Source organism: Colias philodice, chromosome 25 (assembly GCF_061535455.1).
Source record: "Colias philodice isolate Cphi_HAF_F1 chromosome 25, ilColPhil1 Martin Lab GWU primary, whole genome shotgun sequence".
Classification (NCBI taxonomy): Eukaryota; Metazoa; Arthropoda; class Insecta; order Lepidoptera; family Pieridae; genus Colias; species Colias philodice.
Genome location: NC_143110.1, coordinates 5,472,992 through 5,491,780, shown reverse-complemented (window position 1 = coordinate 5,491,780; position 18,789 = coordinate 5,472,992). Strand labels below are relative to the sequence as shown.

Below are 18,789 nucleotides of genomic sequence, written 5' to 3'. Positions count from 1 at the left end.
CAGTCAGTTCTATTCACGGCGTAAACTGTCTGGAAATATGAGGTCATAATACGGCCCCTGAGCTTCATTGGTGCAATTTTTGGTATTGGCATATAAGACGAAGGTGCTGGGTTCGATTTTAAGGAAATACTGAATTTTGTAGTGACAGGCTTGATTACCTATTTATGAAGTAAACTAGTGCTATTATAATATCATGTAGTGTATTAATTACAAACAATCTAACTAAATAAAGAGCCGTTTTTCTTTAGTATTAATTTAGATATTGAGTTGTCAAGTCACTCTTTATTTTCTTTTATTTATTAGACTTCTTCTTTGGCAAAATCCCTTTATTGGGTAGGGCCATAAACAAAGAAGAAGACTTCTTCTAGAAGCGCTCGTTAATTGTCACTTAATTGTCATAACATAATATTATGTACTATATGTATGTATTACTATTTGCTATGTCTTTTTACCACTGCACCGGTTCGGAAAGCAATTTCTACAGGGAAGAGCCGTCAAGAAACTATATAATAAGCCGGCTATCCACCTACCTGCCGCAGGGGCAATACTGGGATTTCACCCATAATTGCCTCCTTAATAGTGATGTGTATAGGCAAGCAGGGGCAATTTAGAGAACAGCTGAAATTGCTCCGACCGCCGCGCCAAGATTGCCCCTGCGGCAGGTGTGTGCATATCCGGCTTTATAATTCTATTATGTGTCATAGTAATTGGTAGGCAAATAAAAAGATACTCACCTATACCTAAGTTTAACTAATTTCATATTATATATTTCTATGATCTTCAGCCGTTGGGCCACCGGGTCGAATATTAACCGTATGCCGTCTTGAGGCATGTTGATAACTAAATCTACTGCGAGCGGATTCTGAAAGAGAAATAAGTATTATTATATTATTTAATAAATCTTTTTTACTTAACACTAAATTGTTTTTTATTTTGTCTATGGAAATAAACATAGAATTTACTACTTCTACAGTATTATATTTTAATAGCTTAGAATGTGTATTACATAGTTTTAGTACTAGATGGCGCGGGCGTAGTCGTATACAATGAAAAAAAATTGTGTGTTTAATGTTTTTTTCATTGCAAACGACACACAGAAAAAGATAATAAAGACTGAAAATGGTGTCCACCTATTTCTAATGTTAGTTCGAAATTCATCAAGTTTTACGATGCAGTTTATAAAATCATCTATATTCTCTATATTCTTAAGATACAGAGCTCTTCTAGTTTAAGAGTCAGTGTACATAGTTTTGTAAGGTATAATGTTTTGTCAAAATAAAGATATTATTATTTATTCCGTGTTATCTATTTTAACATATTTCATTTCAAAATTATTTCAAAAAACTAAAACTTTGTCATTATGTATTCTCTTGCTAATACATACTCTAAGATTTGTATACGTAGTATATTATTATTAGTCTGTGCTAAGATGTATTATCTACAACCCAAGTACATAACACTCCATCAATATACTAATGACTATATTAGATATGTAAATGTGTTATATCTCACCTGATCGCTATAAAGTACTTGGACTCCTCTGATTGTGCCCACTTGACTCTGAATAATCGCAACGGCTTGAGAGAAATGCATTCCTGAAACAATTAAGAGTTACTATTATTGAGATAATTGTATAATTTGTTGTTAATGGCTGGATATAATCGACTAAAACTATGTAACAATAAAAGTATACTTTAATAATCTGTGAGGTAAATTTAATTAAGCAGATTTATAATATTCAGATGTGATTAAATTGTTTTTTTTTGTTTTGTTTTCTATGAATAGGGAACCTTTCGTCGTTTTGGGAATGTCGGTTAAAACGTTTTTTTTTGTTTATGAAATAATTATTATTTCGTTTTGTATTAAAATTCTAATTATGGTTAAAGATAGCCTGGAATTATTTACATAGAAACTCAATGTGTTTAATGCACACAATTTTGTTGGCTATATATATCTTTTACAACACACTATTAAATTACTTTTACAATCAACTAGTAGGTACTGAAGCTATTATTTTTACGATCATTGATACTAAGTATCACAAGGCTGCATTTAGTTCGAATGTCATTGTCGCCAAAAGTTCTTTTTTAACACTAGCTGTAGCCAAACAAACTGAATTATCTTTGAAGTGAAACTTCTTTAGGTGCCTTGAGAGTAAAATTTCAAGGTCGCATCATGGCAATACCGTCACGAGAAGGCGACGATTTTTGTATCTTTAAATCTTGCCAAAGAAGTTTCACTTCTGATACATGTGCAACGGCGCACGAGCTTTTTTGTCTTTGTCGTCCTTTGATTCATATATGTACATAATTAGTATGTGCGGAAACTCAAAACTCTTTATATGCCTATGCTTGAAAAAAAAACACCGAAAAAAAGGAAAAAAAACAAAATGGCTTATGTAGAAAAAATTAATATCTATGCAATATGCACATACTTGTTCGTAACAACAAATAATACGTAACTTATAATTTAAATAAAAATTGTTAAGGTATCCCTCCATATAAATGTTAACGACATAAATGCTATATTATTGAATACTCAAGTTTTGATGTGCTCGTATTTGTACATTAAAAACATGCTTAACAAAATTACTTATTTAATGTTACTCGTGCCGAGTTTTTACATAAACATTTACATTCTTTACCTCTATATTAATTATAATTATTAAATAATTTGGAAAATCCAAAAGTGCACGCCTCATAATTTTTTTTTAATAAATATTTATTAATTATTATTTTTGTTTATTTAATAACAATTAAACCACATCGAATCAGACCCTGAAAAATGAAAGGGTTCTATTCCTGAGCATACTCAAGCGTAAGAGAAAAAAAAGACTCGATTAGTAAAGTATTTCGGTCGCTATCGTGTTAACAAGAAAAAGGATCCGCACATACAGACACACGGACGTCCAAGACAAAACTTTTTTAAACTGTTTTTTAACTAGTTTAAATAACAAAAATGACATCAAAAATATCATGAACGTTAAAAATAGTGTTTTTTCTTAATATGTGTGTGTATGTATTATCTTACAAGTGCAATGTATGATAACTACATAAAGACATTTTAAGGCTGCAGTCTAGCAAAATTGCGTTTTCAACAAGTTATTTGACAATTTTTTCCCGGCTAATGAAATGATAAACTGAATTTTTTTTTCTTGTTTATCAATTAGTGTTATATACGCAATGCGCGTGAATTTTTTCACATTTGTAAAGTTACTTTATGTTACCTTAATCAGGCCTTCAAGATAAGTCTCTTTCCCCCAAAGACATTTCGAGCTAAGTTTGTGCACTCACTACGTTGCAACCGATTACAATTTACACAATCTGATCAGCGCATTATTATCCTTATATAGTCGTTATTAAAAACTGCTGAATACAATTGCCGAAAAACTTATGATTTTCTTAATTAGAACGTTATAAATTCATTAAATTTCCCATTTTTTGCCTTACAAAATCTATTGATAAATACTGCTAAAAGTTATTTTTTCCATTAATTTATTCGAGTTGGTTGAAGACCAATGAGTATTAATCCTTTAAAAAAAATTTTTTTTTAATTTTGATAATTCTTTAAATATTAAAAAAATATTTAAAATAATTAGTAAAAATCCTAGCGAATTTCTTTAGTCGCGCTCCTTGGGCTGGAGCGTTCTGACGTGTGCTCTACGCTCGATTTTCCTTCATACCGAAGTGAAAGTTGCTCTACTTCATTAAATTTAATATTTTTGTTAATTGATTATTTTTATCTTAGTTTTGTGCAAATATTCGTATTTTTAAACATTTGATTTCGATATGGAAAATAAACGAAAAAAATACGCGTGTAACTACTAGAAAAAAAAATTATCTTCGAACATAAAGTTAATGAAACCAAATAGATTGCAAAGGTGATTGGCAACAATTTCTTTATTTTACGGGGTGTCAGTAAATCAAATCAATCAATAATCCCTCAATCGCGGGTGCCATTCGTTCCACCTCCCTGTCCCTCAACACCGCCGGGTGCGACACACCCCTCCCGATCTCATAAAGTCTCGAAGCTTCGAGTATCCTGAGATCAAGAGGGAGAATCCCAGCCAACAGCATCGCAGAGTTCAGGGAGACAGTCCGATATGCTCTGCAGATCTTCAAGGCAAAACCCCGTTGAACGGTGTTAAGCCTCTTTTGGACCCCCATCTTTTCCGCTGTGGGTGCCCACGCTGCTGATGCATACAAGATAGTCGGTTCTATAACTGCGATATATATAGTCTTAACTACTTGGGGGTTAAGCCCCCAACTTACTCTGGCTGCTCTCGCTAATAGCTTGTAGCGGGCGATTGCCTTCTTGCAAACGTTCCCAACATGGTCGTTGAATGTCAGGCCGCCGTCAATAATAAGACCCAGTATTTTAATATTATCGAAATACTGGATGTCCACACTACCCATTGTAAGTCGTGGCTTGTCATATTTTAGTTTTCGTGTCGAGAGCAGGGCACATGTCTTATGTGGCGCGAATTTCAGCTTATTTCTGACACCCCATTCGTCAATTATTCCTAATATGCGGTTTGCCTTGACCTCTATTTCTAAACCCGTATCTCCATCAAACACTAACACTATGTCGTCGGCAAACGCCTGACAGAACACTTTCATCTCCTCTAACATCCACAGCAGGGGAAGTACCAATATTAAAACGAATGGATTATCATCACATCATCAAAACTCAGATGTAATGGAAGATCACAATAACATAGAAAATTCAGTGGGTGTTGAGAACTAAACAAACAGAAGTAACAGAGACGCGAAGAATAAAAAAAGAGGACGAAAACGATAATTCGTTGATGCTTTCCCTTTTCGACGTATTGTTAGGGTACATCACCAATCTGCAAAAAACAAAACTGATGATTCCCAATTGCTGATTAAAAATGAAAAACAAATAATCGACAACAGTGGTGAAAATTTGCTGATCACAATGAAACATCCTTCAGTGGTAGCAGATTTACTCATTTCAAATGTATCGGTGAACAGCGTAAAGGAGAGGAGGACAGGAAAACATTATGAATGTGGATGGTGGATTGTATACAGGGTGTAATTGATAAGTATGTGCAGGCGATTATGACGTTATTATTGCAGGTATCAAAAAACTTAAAACTGATATCGAAATTACTTTACCTAATGAGCAAAATGACAATAATAACTTTTTAAAAGTATAACGAGAAATATCTAAAAGAATTACTTTATACACTCCCATATCAAAAAGGGAAAATGGGACTAGTAGAAGTGAAATGTCTAATTCCGGCAAAAGACATGAATGCGGAAGATGCGGTTAAAAAAAATTAATATTTGAAATACAATGCAAAAAATAACACTTTTGTCATAGATAAGAATCATGACTATTTTTTCTAAATTCAGGGACAACTAAACGTTGCAGAAGCAGAAGTCTGCTTATTTGCTGTTTGGACTGGAGTGAATAATTCGTTAAAAATAGAATATATAAAAAAGTATGTAACGTTTAGGCAAAATAATATGATGGACCATTATCAAGATTTTACATAAATTGCCTAATAATTGATTAATTCGAGACTTCAGCATTCGATGCCCATCAAGGACCCATCCTATATCATTCAAGCGATTGAAAAAAAAGAGATAAATCGTGCAACCGATAAAGCATCAGAATGCTAGCAAAAGATTTATTAGGTTTATCAATATAAATCTATATATTACACATAATATAATAAATCTGTAGAAGACGCGAAGACTGACATCCGCGCGGACGGAGTCGCGGGCGGAAGCTAGTCAGAAATAAATATCTTTTGTTTTCATTTAACACAAACATTACATTTTTTTATTATATACAAAATTTGTTTATCCGTTTTATTAGTTAAACTGAACAACTTTCACTAAGAAACTTAGGTCGAAAAAAATGTATTGAGTTCTGCATTTTGTATGGAAAGCTTATTTTTTTTATATTTCGTCCAAATTTCTTTGTAAAAGTTGATCAGTTATATAAACATGAAGTTGAAGATATCAATAGAAAGTATTCGCAAATTTTGTGTACTGATAAAAAAAAATCACCCGGTGTAATTTTCACGAAAATTGTTTCAAATTGTCATTTTTGGTACTTATTACGAATATTAAATTATGCATACGAATGATTTAATTTTTAAAAATTAAGTGGAGCAACTTTCCCTTAGTACATTTGTATTATTTACATATAGGATGACAGGATGCATTTGTTTGCACTACTAGACCAAGCCCTTAAGTTTGAAAAATCAGATGTTTTGCGCGAAGTGACAGTAGTACCCACCTCAACGCTTCGCTTATGAGGCGTGCAATAATGTAAATAATGTTCTTGTTGGATTGCTTCGTTTAGGGATAAAAAATAAATTATTGTGCTACTAATATACCTGTATATTATGCACTGATTGTGTATAAAATGCCGAAAAAAAAAACAAATCTCACAATGATCAAATAAAAACGATGCACTTATAAATTTAATTTGTACCGTACATGACCTATGCTTATTATTATGTCGAGAAAAAATTTACCGTTGCATCGAAATGCTGTTGAGTAATGACCCCTTGCCCAGTTCGACCCGAATCGAACTTATGTTATTACTTACATTATGTACATACTACGAATTATCCATACTAATATTATAAATGCGAAAGTAACTCTGTCTGTCTGTCTGTTACTCAATCACGCCTAAACTACTGAACCAATTTTCATGAAATTTGGTATGGAGATATTTTGATACCCGAGAAAGGACATAGGCTACTTTTTATCCCGGGAAAATCACGCAATCCCGGAAATCCCACGGGAACGGGAACTATGCGGGTTTTTCTTTGACTGCGCGGGCGAAGCCGCGGGCGGAAACCTAGTTATCTATAAAACATTAAATTACTAAATTTTAGTCCTATTATGAAAAAAAAAGAAGTACATATTTTGTTAATTCAATATCAATAATTATTAATTATTATTTTCATGAATTAGGATTAAAGGTAATCCTTGAATCCTAATTCATGAAAATTGAATTGAAACCCAAAACGTCGAAATTAAAAAGTCCTAAATTCTACCAACATATTTTACTAATCACCACCATGACCTAATAACCCACCAAAGCAATCATTTCAAATGAACCTTAATGACACAAAAGATCAGCAAAGGGCATGCGACACCTGCAAAATCAAAGGTCTCCGGACAGCTGTTCATTTTCCATGAACACCAATGAAAATATCATTAGCATGCAATATAGAGGACATCAGCTGTACACATTTTCATATTAACATACTTATTGATCGTTTTAAAGCTGTGTTTTAAAGGTGTATTTAAGTTTCAGGGGTCGTAATATGACTTCTTATTTCCAGACAGATTATGCCGTAAATTGAACTGACTGGCAAATTCATATTATGATCGCAATATCCAGCCATGGTTAATTATGGTATTATATGAATTTGCCAGTCAGTTCAATTCACGGCGTAAACTGACTGGAAATATACGGCCTCTGAAAGAATTTTCCAGATGGTTGCCTTCATGGGTTTCGATATAGAGGCAGAATAAGCCGACTAAACTTGGGTAAATTGTAGCTTATTTTAATTCGTATAACAGTATATCTTCTATTTCTTGACGAAAGAGATAGGACAATTTTATTTTTGAATTCTAAACAAAAGTTACACTCAGGTAAATCTATAGAGTATATAGACCATTATAGACCCATTAATTCTACTACAAAGTTACTTTCACACAGTTTCCTTTGTCAATTTATTACGTTTTATATTAAACATCATTGCTATTAATAGTTTTTGTTACGCTCACTTCATTCGTTAATAATTGCACACCAATATTCCGACTGCATTGCCAATATATCGATTATTTTATATCATTAGGGAAAACTTGGCAAATCTGACGTCAGAACTTGATGTTCATTGTTTTAGTTTATAAAGAAATACACCATTTATAATACACTAGCTGACCGCCCGTGGCTTCGCCCACTTTGTCTAAAACCCAATAAATTATATAATAAACCATCCTCTTGAATCACACTATCTATTAAAAAAACCGCATCAAAATCCGTTGCGTAGGTAGTTTTAAAGATTTAAGCATACATAGGGACATAGGGACAGAGAAAGCGACTTTGTTTTATACTAAGTATGTAGTGAAGAACTGCTATCCCGATTATACGATCTTTTGTTGGATTTGTTTCCACTCTGAAAAGCAAGATAACTATCAGCATCGTAAAAATTCACGAGAATAAAAATTATGCAGAAATTTCATGAAGCAGCACGAAGTTCAGGGTCGGCTGGTTCACAATAAACATCGTTCAGTACTGACTAATTAGCAATCAATTTTATGGAATACGTAGTATAAAATATTCTCCATTTTTAACCGTTAAACCTTGCTCTATAAATCCATGCATCTATCGACTTGCTTTTCATTGGACATTAATTCATATACCACTGTTTATACACTGTGTATCATTGAACATCAAGTAAATGTATCTGTTTTCCTTTATTTTCCGTCCTCTACGAATAAAAATCAGAATAAATGTACATGTAGCTTTGAATTAAAAACAAAAAATATATCAATTCAAGATAATTTAACCGCTGCACAATAAGAAAGGATTGAAATCTCTGACCTTAATACTGAAAAGGGTCATTGAGATGAACAAAGCAGTTACAAAACAGTGACTAATATTAAAGCAAACGGGTTAAGTACTACACTATTATATTCATATATCGCACCGTTACATCTTTTGTCGAGCCCTTTGTTGCATATCTATTTGATCGTGTATGGTTAGCAGTTTAAAATGCACTTAACGTTATAATTTATTTACTAGACCCGTTTATCATATTTGTATCAATTTAAATTGAGCAAAAACATAGCCATTATGTTTCTGGAAAAATCCGAAGCAACAGGGTGATTGTTCAAATCTATTCATTGTATTGAATTTTAAATTCCTTGCAAGCCCTAAATGTGAATAAGGTACTTTTCATGCCATAGGCTTTGAATATGACCTACAAATGCCTTATGCTACTCACGAATCGATCCAACTGTTAATACTGTCTTTGGTGACTCAGTAGACATTAAAAATAGATTCATGCATTTAACGGCTGGGTTATTCATATGATAGTCTATTTGGAGTTTAAGTAAGTTTGAAGAAGTGTTTTTGAATGCAAAACTTAACTTCGTAGTGTAAAAGTTTGAGCACCACTGGTAGCATTATTAGATCGTGGATTTTGGTCATAGTTGATAATATATTAGAAAAGTTGTTTTGGATCTATTTTTAGATTTAGGTTGTCAATGTTGATATGCTAATGCTAATTATAATATATTCAGTTCTCCAATATCCATAGAAGAAGTTTATTCAGGAAACTTTTTAGGGGTTCACCATTACTGCCATCTATTGTCTACGACTACAGCATTGAGATTGTTCCCAAAAGCCAATTTGTTGCAGCTACCAATGCTCAAGCATAATATATTCACCCTTTGTCCTTATAAAGTAATTTTCGTTACGACGATATTTAATATTACAGATGCTTTTGTTGCCACAACGTAAATCCCTAGACTCGTAAAGTTCTTGATGTGGCCATAACACGAAACCCATCCATAACTAAATTGACGTATTTAATGCTTTACCTGTTTTTACTTTATAAATGAGTTTTTTTTTTATATTGTGACCCCATGGGGTTACGATGAAGGGTCACACGTGTAACTAAATGTTTATAGGTAAAATATACAAATAATTTGGCAAATCTATATAATACATATATATATAAAACTCAAAGGTGACTGATATAGTGATCTATCAACGCACAGCCGAAACCACTGGACGTATCGGGCTGAAATTTGGCATGCAGGTAGATGTTAGGACGTAGGCATCCGCTAAGAAAGGATTTCCCGAAATTCTTGCGGGAACGGGGAAAAACGTGGATGCACGTACAAAGTCGTGGGCGGAAGCTAGTGGAAGATATTTTTCCAAACAGTTAATAGGGTATTTGGAAAAATATCTTCTATTTGCCAAATTATTTTCATAGGAAGGTCTTTGGTCTCCATGTAAGAACTTGAGATTTCGGAGGATGCTTTCTTAAATGCAGAAATTATAAAATATTTCGGATTGAAAAGCATTATAGAATTTTAGCCTTTTTTCTGCATAGACTTCCAAAGCCTATTCGTCAAAACTTTTATATTTTTTGCATAGTAGAGCTCTGCTCTTTACCAATTAACGAGAAGTGTTCCAATTTAGAAGCTCTTAATTATCAAAAAATAAAGTTTAAAATTTTTTATCCACAATAGGTTTTACAAAACAATGTCATCAAAATAATATTTTTCTGTACAAAAACGTTTTATCTACTTCATACTTTTTCTTAGAAATTGTAATCTTACATAAGCTTGGCGATATCAGCGATTATATTTTTTTTTACAAAACAACAACGTATAAGAAGACTAAGATTTCTTTAGATAGATCATAGATAATGGATATCGTAGTATGCTTAACATTATATTTACCCGACTGCCAAAGAAGGAGGGTAATGTTTTTGTAGTTATGATTAAGAAAAATTGTTATAGGTAGATAACTATAAAAAACAATTAATAATAATAAAAAAAAATGTGTGCGTGTAGTGTGTACTAGTGTACACACGTAAGTGAAACTTCTTTATGACCTTATTTTTTAAAAAATAATTTACTATATGCAACTTTACAGAAATACGTCGAATCACGCGTGGTAGGGATTTAATCACTTTATGTAATACTACCTAGTACCTATAGTAAATTAAAATATTCTTCCAAAACTTCTTGCCAAAAGAGCAACATACCTACACAAAAAAAATTAGACCCCAACTTTTTTAAGTCATTTTTATTTTTTAGATTAAATATCAGTCACAAATCTTAATTCGAGCATATAAGGACAATGGACATGGCTACACCACAGGCTACACGCAGTATAATCAAACAACACACGCTTAACCACTTACGATAAACATATGATCCCACCGTGCACCCTAAAATGGACTTCTTTCCATCAACTTACAGTCTAATATCCTAAATCACGATTAGTAGTCCACTTATCTCCAAATACTACGCTCTGTTATGACTACAAAGCAATGATAACACGCAAAAAGTGCGTTGACATGCGGATTGCGGCTATTAACTGCGAATCGACTTAAAATTACATAATTATTTTTTATGATTGTAGGATAAGCTGTCAACACACGATTACAGGTAAATTAGCTTGGAGAAATTTTTGCATATGTAGTGGTGTGTATATTACTCAGATCTTAGAGCGCGTTTCCACTATATCGTTCTGGCCTATACAAAAATGTTTCGATATCCTAACATTACTATTTAATTTTATACTTATTCCTAGCAACACTTTTGTTTTCAATAAAAACAAGTTTTTATTTGAAAGAAAATGGTTTTGACTTTATAAAAAAAATATATCATTCAATTTTACGTCCTTGAGCAAACGACAAGGCGACTACCGTGAAACAATAAAATATCGTGTCCATAATAATTTGTTTCATAATTAATATTTGACCATAATAATTACGAAACAAAACAAATAAATAAATCGTCACTTGATAGTGGAAAGTGGAAACACGCACAAAACCAGAATAAACCAGTTTACGCTGTCCGCAGGTGCCACGTGCAGTCGTTTGGTAGCGTTAGAACATAAAGCACATTTCATTCAAAAATTATAATTATTATGTACGTAGTTTAATTGATAAATTTTGTATTTGTTGATTGTTGTTATTATTTGTTATTATTGTTATAATATTTGTTGAAGTGAATTACATGTCCCGCAGCCGGAGGCCCCAAATGAAAACTCAGATGTACTTAAAAACTACATTTAATAGCTAAAATGAGACTTTTACACCCATGTCTGCACGATGCAGACCGGAGTTAAAGAATGAATTTATACAGTTTAATAATTATAAAGACGTAAGCTTGGATGCTAACTAAGGGAAATCGCATCCACATTCTATTCCCGTGCGAACGGCGTATTCAGCAGTTTTGTATGAAGGCAGGGCCATAACTAGTGTTTAATTTGTGTGTAAGTGTTGTAACTTTATATTGTTAATTCAATATGGCTCCAGTGTTAAAACATGGTCGAGGCAAGCCTTTGACTTCTCAAACTAAAGAATTAAACTTTAAATGTCGTTTCTTTTTCAGGTTAGTAAATTTTTCATCTTAGTAACATTGTTAATGTAAAAGTTATATGTATGTTAAATGTGCAAATATTAAAATAAAGTCTCATCTTTTTCAGAGGAGAAACACATATAGTTTAATTTAAAATCCCTTATATATACAGGGTTACTTGTAAAACACCGGCAACCTCGCAGGACAAGATAGTCATCATAAGTAACAACATTTCGACTTTTGATAATTTGTTAGATTTTATTTTCATACAAAAATAAATATTCATTTAATTTTCCGTCTGAATATTATAAACTCTACGCCTCCCAAAAATTACGTAAACAAAAAGCGAACGAGAGGGGGCGTCGCGTCGTCCATCCGATAATTAATAGAACATAGACTTACAAATGTAAGGAGAGTACAATAAAAGTTTAAAAAATCATTTAAAAATAATTTATTGCGTTATGCCAAAAGTCGTAGAACAAATGTTGTTACTTATGATGTTAGCTATCTTGTCCTGCGAGGTTGCTGGTGTTTTACAAGTAACCCTGTATAAAATAAAAACTAAAAATAAAATGTTGTTTTATTTTATTTGCTGACCATACACTACTACAAACGCAAAAATTTCTCCAAGCTAATTTACCTGTATTATGTTTAAATACACTGGTCATCAAAAAAATCGACCCACCTGCATTTTTACGGAAAATTGCGGTTTTCTCACAAACTAAAGAAAAAATTTGTTTGGAAACTGAACTGATTAATTAAACAAGCATACTTACACGAATATAAACACATAAAATCATTAACATCATAAAAAAAATTGTCAATTTCGAAGAAAGATCAAAATCCTCAATTTTCAGCTTTTTCTTTATTAAATTTCAAATGCAGTTTATTTTGTAATCATGAAACTTATGATCACGTTTCCTTCGAATTTATACTCAGTACTTTCTCTTCTTTCTGGAATGATAGCCTGCGTTCACCATTTTAAAGAAATAATCAAGATTTTGATGGTCTCTTGAGGAATTCGTTATCATTCTTCCCTCATGGCGGTTTTCAGGTCTCCTATTGTTGTAGGGGCTGAATTACGAGCTCTAAGCTTTATTTTTTAATTGTCCCACATGTGCTCTGTAGGTTTCAAATCGAGACTTTTTGCTAACCAGAGTGTAACTCTAATGCGGACCTCTTCTAAATACTGGATCACGATTCGCTCTACGTGCTTCCGAACATTATCATGCATAGACTCAAAGTTTTTGCAGATACAGCCGGCATATTACACCATATGATAGTCCAAAACCTCGGTAATGTATTGAACAGCATTTAATGAGCATTTTTTTATCGTCAAGCTCCGTGCGTCTTGTCAAAGAAATGCCACTCTAGAACTTTACAGAGCCTCCATCATAATCGACCGTTTCTCTTACCTAGCACTGAACAAATCGTTCATCTGGTCATCGCATGACATAAAGACGTCTATCAGCACCATATAAAGTCATTCGCATCTTGTCACTCAAAAGTACTGACTCCCATTGGCCTATAGTCCAGTTTACGTGATTTCGAGTCAATTGAAGTCTGGTTTGTCGATGAGCTGTGGCTGATTGTGGCCCTGTTTCTGGCTTGTGTGTTCTTAGGTTCTACTCTTAAAGTCTTCTTCTAACAGTTCTGTCATTTATACCCACCTCCTTATCTTCACGCAGGCGTCACTAGAGATCTACACCAGACAGATGTCGATTTTGTAGAGTTGATTACATTATCTAGGGGTCGTCCCTTTGAGTTGCCGCCCTATTTCTTGCAGATCAATATTTTCATCGATACTGCCCAGTCTCTAGAAACCTTTGGTAAACTCATCGAACTGCAAAACAGCTCAGATTTTACTTTTTAGCCACGGCAAGTTGACGTTTTAGTAGAGCCACAGTTTGGGCCCCCTCAGTTAGAGTAGTATCCATTATATTGAGACAAAATTTATCAAAACTACAGCATCAATTATTAAACTTAACGTTATGAACAAGAGATCCCGAAAAAAGTCATTTTTGAACTGGGAAAACGGGCATAATTTGTCCCGCCGTAAACCGTCAAATCAACACTGTACAGTATTTCTGTATAAAAATTTGTTAAGAATCTTTAAGTGCAGTAAAATTTTCGACAAACATAATGATTAGCATGTTATCAGACCCTTACAAGAAAATACAACAATCTAAGACGTTAGACGACTTATTTGTGAAATAATCGATAAATAGCAAACATAGTGTAGGTGGGTCGATTTTTTTGATGACCAGTGTATATACGTTAGTATTACTTGTATACGTAGTATATTATTATTAGTCTGTGGTATTACCGTGAAATAAGTTTACGGCTCTTAAATAAATAATTGTGTTAATGTCCTAATTCTGTTGGGTATATCTAATTGAGAAAAAGGAATTGAATTGAGATTTACTGACACTACGGGAAATCAGATAAAAAAAAATAAGCAAAACGATTAATGCTATTAAAATTTATTTACATTTAGGTACTAAATTATTGCACTCAAATGCGCTCTCATTAATTGTAAGAAACCCAGACAATTGATTTCAATTACTTAAATAACTTTTTTATCATTTAAAAAGAAGCCTACACACAACATTTTATTTGAACAGATTGACTTAAAATACAATAACAATACTATATTGCAATAACAAAATAAATAATTAAATTACGATAATTTGCGGCGTAATAAATAATTCCCCGGAATAACAACATTGTTACGACAATAATGCTATTGTCATAACCATCTGGTGTTTATCAAAAATAAAAGAAATATTCGTCATATAAATAACACGCAATTAATGATTAACAACAAAGATTAACCATGTTTAGAAAGAGCTTAATCATGTTCACAATACATTTTATAATTTATTGTTAACTATTTAATAGTACTAACTATGGATGTTTTCAATTGTCATCAATAATTATTTAACAAAATACTAAACCGCCGTATAAATGTCAGAACTAGATCATTTAAACAGGACTACAAGGAAGGCACCAGATTTCAAATAAAAAAAAATTGTCAAAATTGGTTCACCCATTCTGACTTCTGACAAACACATACAGTCAAATAGAGAACTTTCTCCTTTTTGTTAATTGGTTAAAAGGGTCAATAAATAGTGATAAATAGTAGCACACTCAATAGATATTATATTATTCACTATGTTCAAATTAGGTTTGGGAGCTTTCCTGTTTTATACAAAGGGATATTCTGCTGGTAATTGAGTAAAGAAGTAATGAAATTAAGGAGGGATGCTAGCTCCGCAGTGAGAGCATACATCTAAAAAAAGCACAATCCAAGCTTTTTGGATTAGAACCTTTAAATTTTATAAGTACTTTGCTTCATTTTATAGTGTAATAGATAACCGCCCGTGACTTGGCCCGTTTTGTCTATAACCTAATATACTAAACACCTTCCTCTTGAATCACTATCTATTTAAATGTTTTAAAGATTTAAGCATACAAAGGGACAGAGAAAGCGACTTTGTTTTATACTGTGTAGTGAGGTGAGTACTAAAAGGTTTTTTTGAAGTGTTTTTACCTATATTAGTATCACTCACATAATATAATTTGCAATGTACATTTTTAAGAGGCTTGAGTGTCTTCCTATCACTACATAGTATAAAACAAAGCCGCTTTCTCTGTCCCTTTGTTAAATGCTTAAATCTTTAAAACTACGCAACGGATTTTGATGCGGTTTTTTTTAATAGATAGAGTGATGCAAGAGGAAGGTTTTAGTATATAATTTATTAGGTTTAAGTCAAAGCGGGCGAAGCCGCGGGCGGTAAGCTAGTTAATAGTTATAAATAAATTGTAGTGATAGGAAATTTTACAAAAATAGTTATTTCCAAGCAAAGATAACAATAACATATTTATTATTCCTTGTAGTTAATTGTTTACAAGATGTTTACATATTTCAAGGACAGCATAACTGATAGCAAAAAAACAATTTTGATATGCTGATAAAATGTGTTATTTAATAGATGTAGAGAAAATAGTTTTAATGAAGTATTGAGTAAATGTCCTAGACATTTTATTAGCTAATCTATCCTAATATTATAAAGAGAAAAGGTTTGTAATTATGTATACAGTATGGTTTTCACACATAAACGACTGGACCGATTTCAATGAAATTTAGCACACATATAGAGGGTAACTTGGATTAACACATAGGCTAGGTTTTATACCGGTAATCCCACGGGAACGGGAGATACGCAAGTTTTTCTTTGAAAATGCAGGCAAAGCCGTGGGCGGAAAGCTTTTAAGCGGTTAAAAATACATTATTGAAGTGTTCTTTTTATTAAGTACTAAGAACTACTTTTTTGCTTGCTATAACCAGAGGCTTAGACCAGAGGTATCATTTTCAGATAAACCTATGGACAACAGCTTGTTCTATGGATTAAGTGATTTTATGAGAATACACAAAGCAGTAGTCTTGACAAGAATAACAAACACTTGTACATATATGCATCTAAGCATCTTAGTATAGAACTAGCTGTGCCCCACGGTTTTACCCGCATTGCTCCGCCCCTGCTGGTCTCAGCATGATGATATATAGCCTATAGCCTTCCTCGATAAATGGGCTATCTAACACCAAAAGTAAATGTAATTTATAATAATTTATTACTACCATGAAAATGGCAAGCTTTTTGTACAGTATCAAGTATCAACAAACATTTAAAAAAAATGTTGTGTGGTTTTATGAAACCACGGTAAAAGTGAAACTGTTCGAACGGTTCCGAACACTGCTTTATGCCTACTCGGCAGCCGACCGTCACGCAACATGCGCTACACAGACCAAAAAGTTTGAGACGATGTAATAAAAGTTTCACTTTAAAAATCTTCTAGATTTAAAAACCACAATTCTATAAATACAACTGTGAATACAGTTTAATTAGAGATTCCACACAACTATGTCAAGTTAATAATTAATTTTCATACATTAATCGTGCTACATAACAACACATAATCAGGTCACGATGCATCATATAGAAAAAATAAATAAGTTCAAATGCAGAACTCATTACGCTCATTAAAAATAATCGAACAACGGGAATGACAACAATAAAATTAATCCATTTAAAAAATAGTTGAATAAACATGAAAACAACGCCAATTGACCGTTTTCATGGTCAAGTGTAAGAAAAAAAAATAAACATTGAACAAGTCGAAACAAAGACGCACCCGTGATACTTGAGCGATTAAAAAATCAATGATACCCATTTCGAAATGTTCTTATATACGTGAAATTAAGTTTGAATCTCACGTACTTTTAACAATCATTGCGTAAGACGCATCCCTTCGGAATACAACGCAAAATCTTGACGTAAATTAAAAACATACGTGAATAGCTCACCTAATACGAACTCCCAGGCATCACAGCCCAGGGAACGTTCTGGGATGATTTCTAAATCCAGCATTGTGCACAATACACACTATATACACTAAACTAACTAACTTTCACTTAATAAAATTATTTTTACACGATAAAACGCGATATTACGCTGCCTTTCTTTGTTTGCCAACTTTAGTTTTCAACCATTTTGTATTTGTCAGGGGAACTGTCATTACAAACAGCTGATTGTATTCTGACAGGGTCGTAATGAACATTAGAATATAAATAATATATCAGTACATATTTATTTTCTCATTATTTTGTACTTGTATCTTTTTTTTGTATTTGTTTCTAGTTCAATAGTTGTTTTTGAACTATTGCATAGCTTTTATCTCAGACTTTGAGCGCGGCGACCGAATGTAAAAATTCCGTAACGAAAAAACCTAACACCCCCCCTCCAACCGGCACAGCGGTGAGATGCTATGCAACAGCTTAACCGAGGCAGTCCTCGAGTGCCACACGTATTTTTTTTTTTGCATTCAACTTTAGCTGTATTGACTTTCTAGTTTTTGTAATTGAAATGAAATATATTAAAGTAAATGTAAGTAAAAGTCATTTTGAGTATTCATTTATTATCTTGTTAATATTATTATGATTCCTTAGACATTAACAATCCACGCAGAATAATAATTATGGTAAATATTATGTAGTTAGATTGATTTTTGTATTATATTTTACTTTAAATACAGCCCTGGTATAGCCTTATGACGCATGCGTACCAATCGTGACGAAAAAATTTAATGCTGTAACACTGTTTTATATGTTTCTCTTTCAGTTGTATGTAAAATAAATAAGTCTAGCTCTGTCTAATCACAGTTTATGTTTCTTCCTTTTCTTTAGCAGCATTACAGTTATTTTGCATCCTTATCACACTTCAATGTTATTGACAACTGAGGCATATGACACTAATTGCAAATACTATTACATTACACTTTTCATACCCCCTTTAAAAATGTATTCAAGATAATGCAGCAATGTATATTGATTATTGAACTTTTCACATATCAACAAAACAAAACGTTCATTGGAACTGATATCGAAGACGTTGTTTGGTGAAATATTAGTTTTGATTTATTATTATGATATCTTACTATTCGGAAGATTGTTATTGTTATAATTCGGTAAGCGTTTCGCGTATCATACAGGATACTCGCTCCGTTTCCCGCCATTGTAAATAACCTTGAAATGATCTCAACACCTACACTTTCGACGTAACTGTATTGTGTAATGTTTTCGTCGTTTCACCTAATTATAATATACTACGCACAATTTTACGTG

The 18,789-nt window shown here is 32.7% G+C and overlaps 1 protein-coding gene across 1 annotated transcript in view; it reads right to left on the bottom strand.

The window, feature by feature from the left end:
• LOC149477398 (PHAF1 protein CG7083) overlaps window positions 1–17,661 on the bottom strand; it is a 29,923-nt gene extending 12,262 nt beyond the window's left edge. The window contains exons 1-3 of the mRNA XM_089710721.1: window positions 17,473–17,661; window positions 1,513–1,595; window positions 735–862 (exon numbers count right to left, since the gene is read on the bottom strand). Coding sequence (XP_089566847.1) covers window positions 735–862; window positions 1,513–1,595; window positions 17,473–17,536 — 275 coding nt within the window. The 5' untranslated portion in view covers window positions 17,537–17,661. The remainder of the gene's footprint in view (window positions 1–734; window positions 863–1,512; window positions 1,596–17,472) is intronic.
• Between the last annotated feature and the right edge of the window lie 1,128 nt (window positions 17,662–18,789).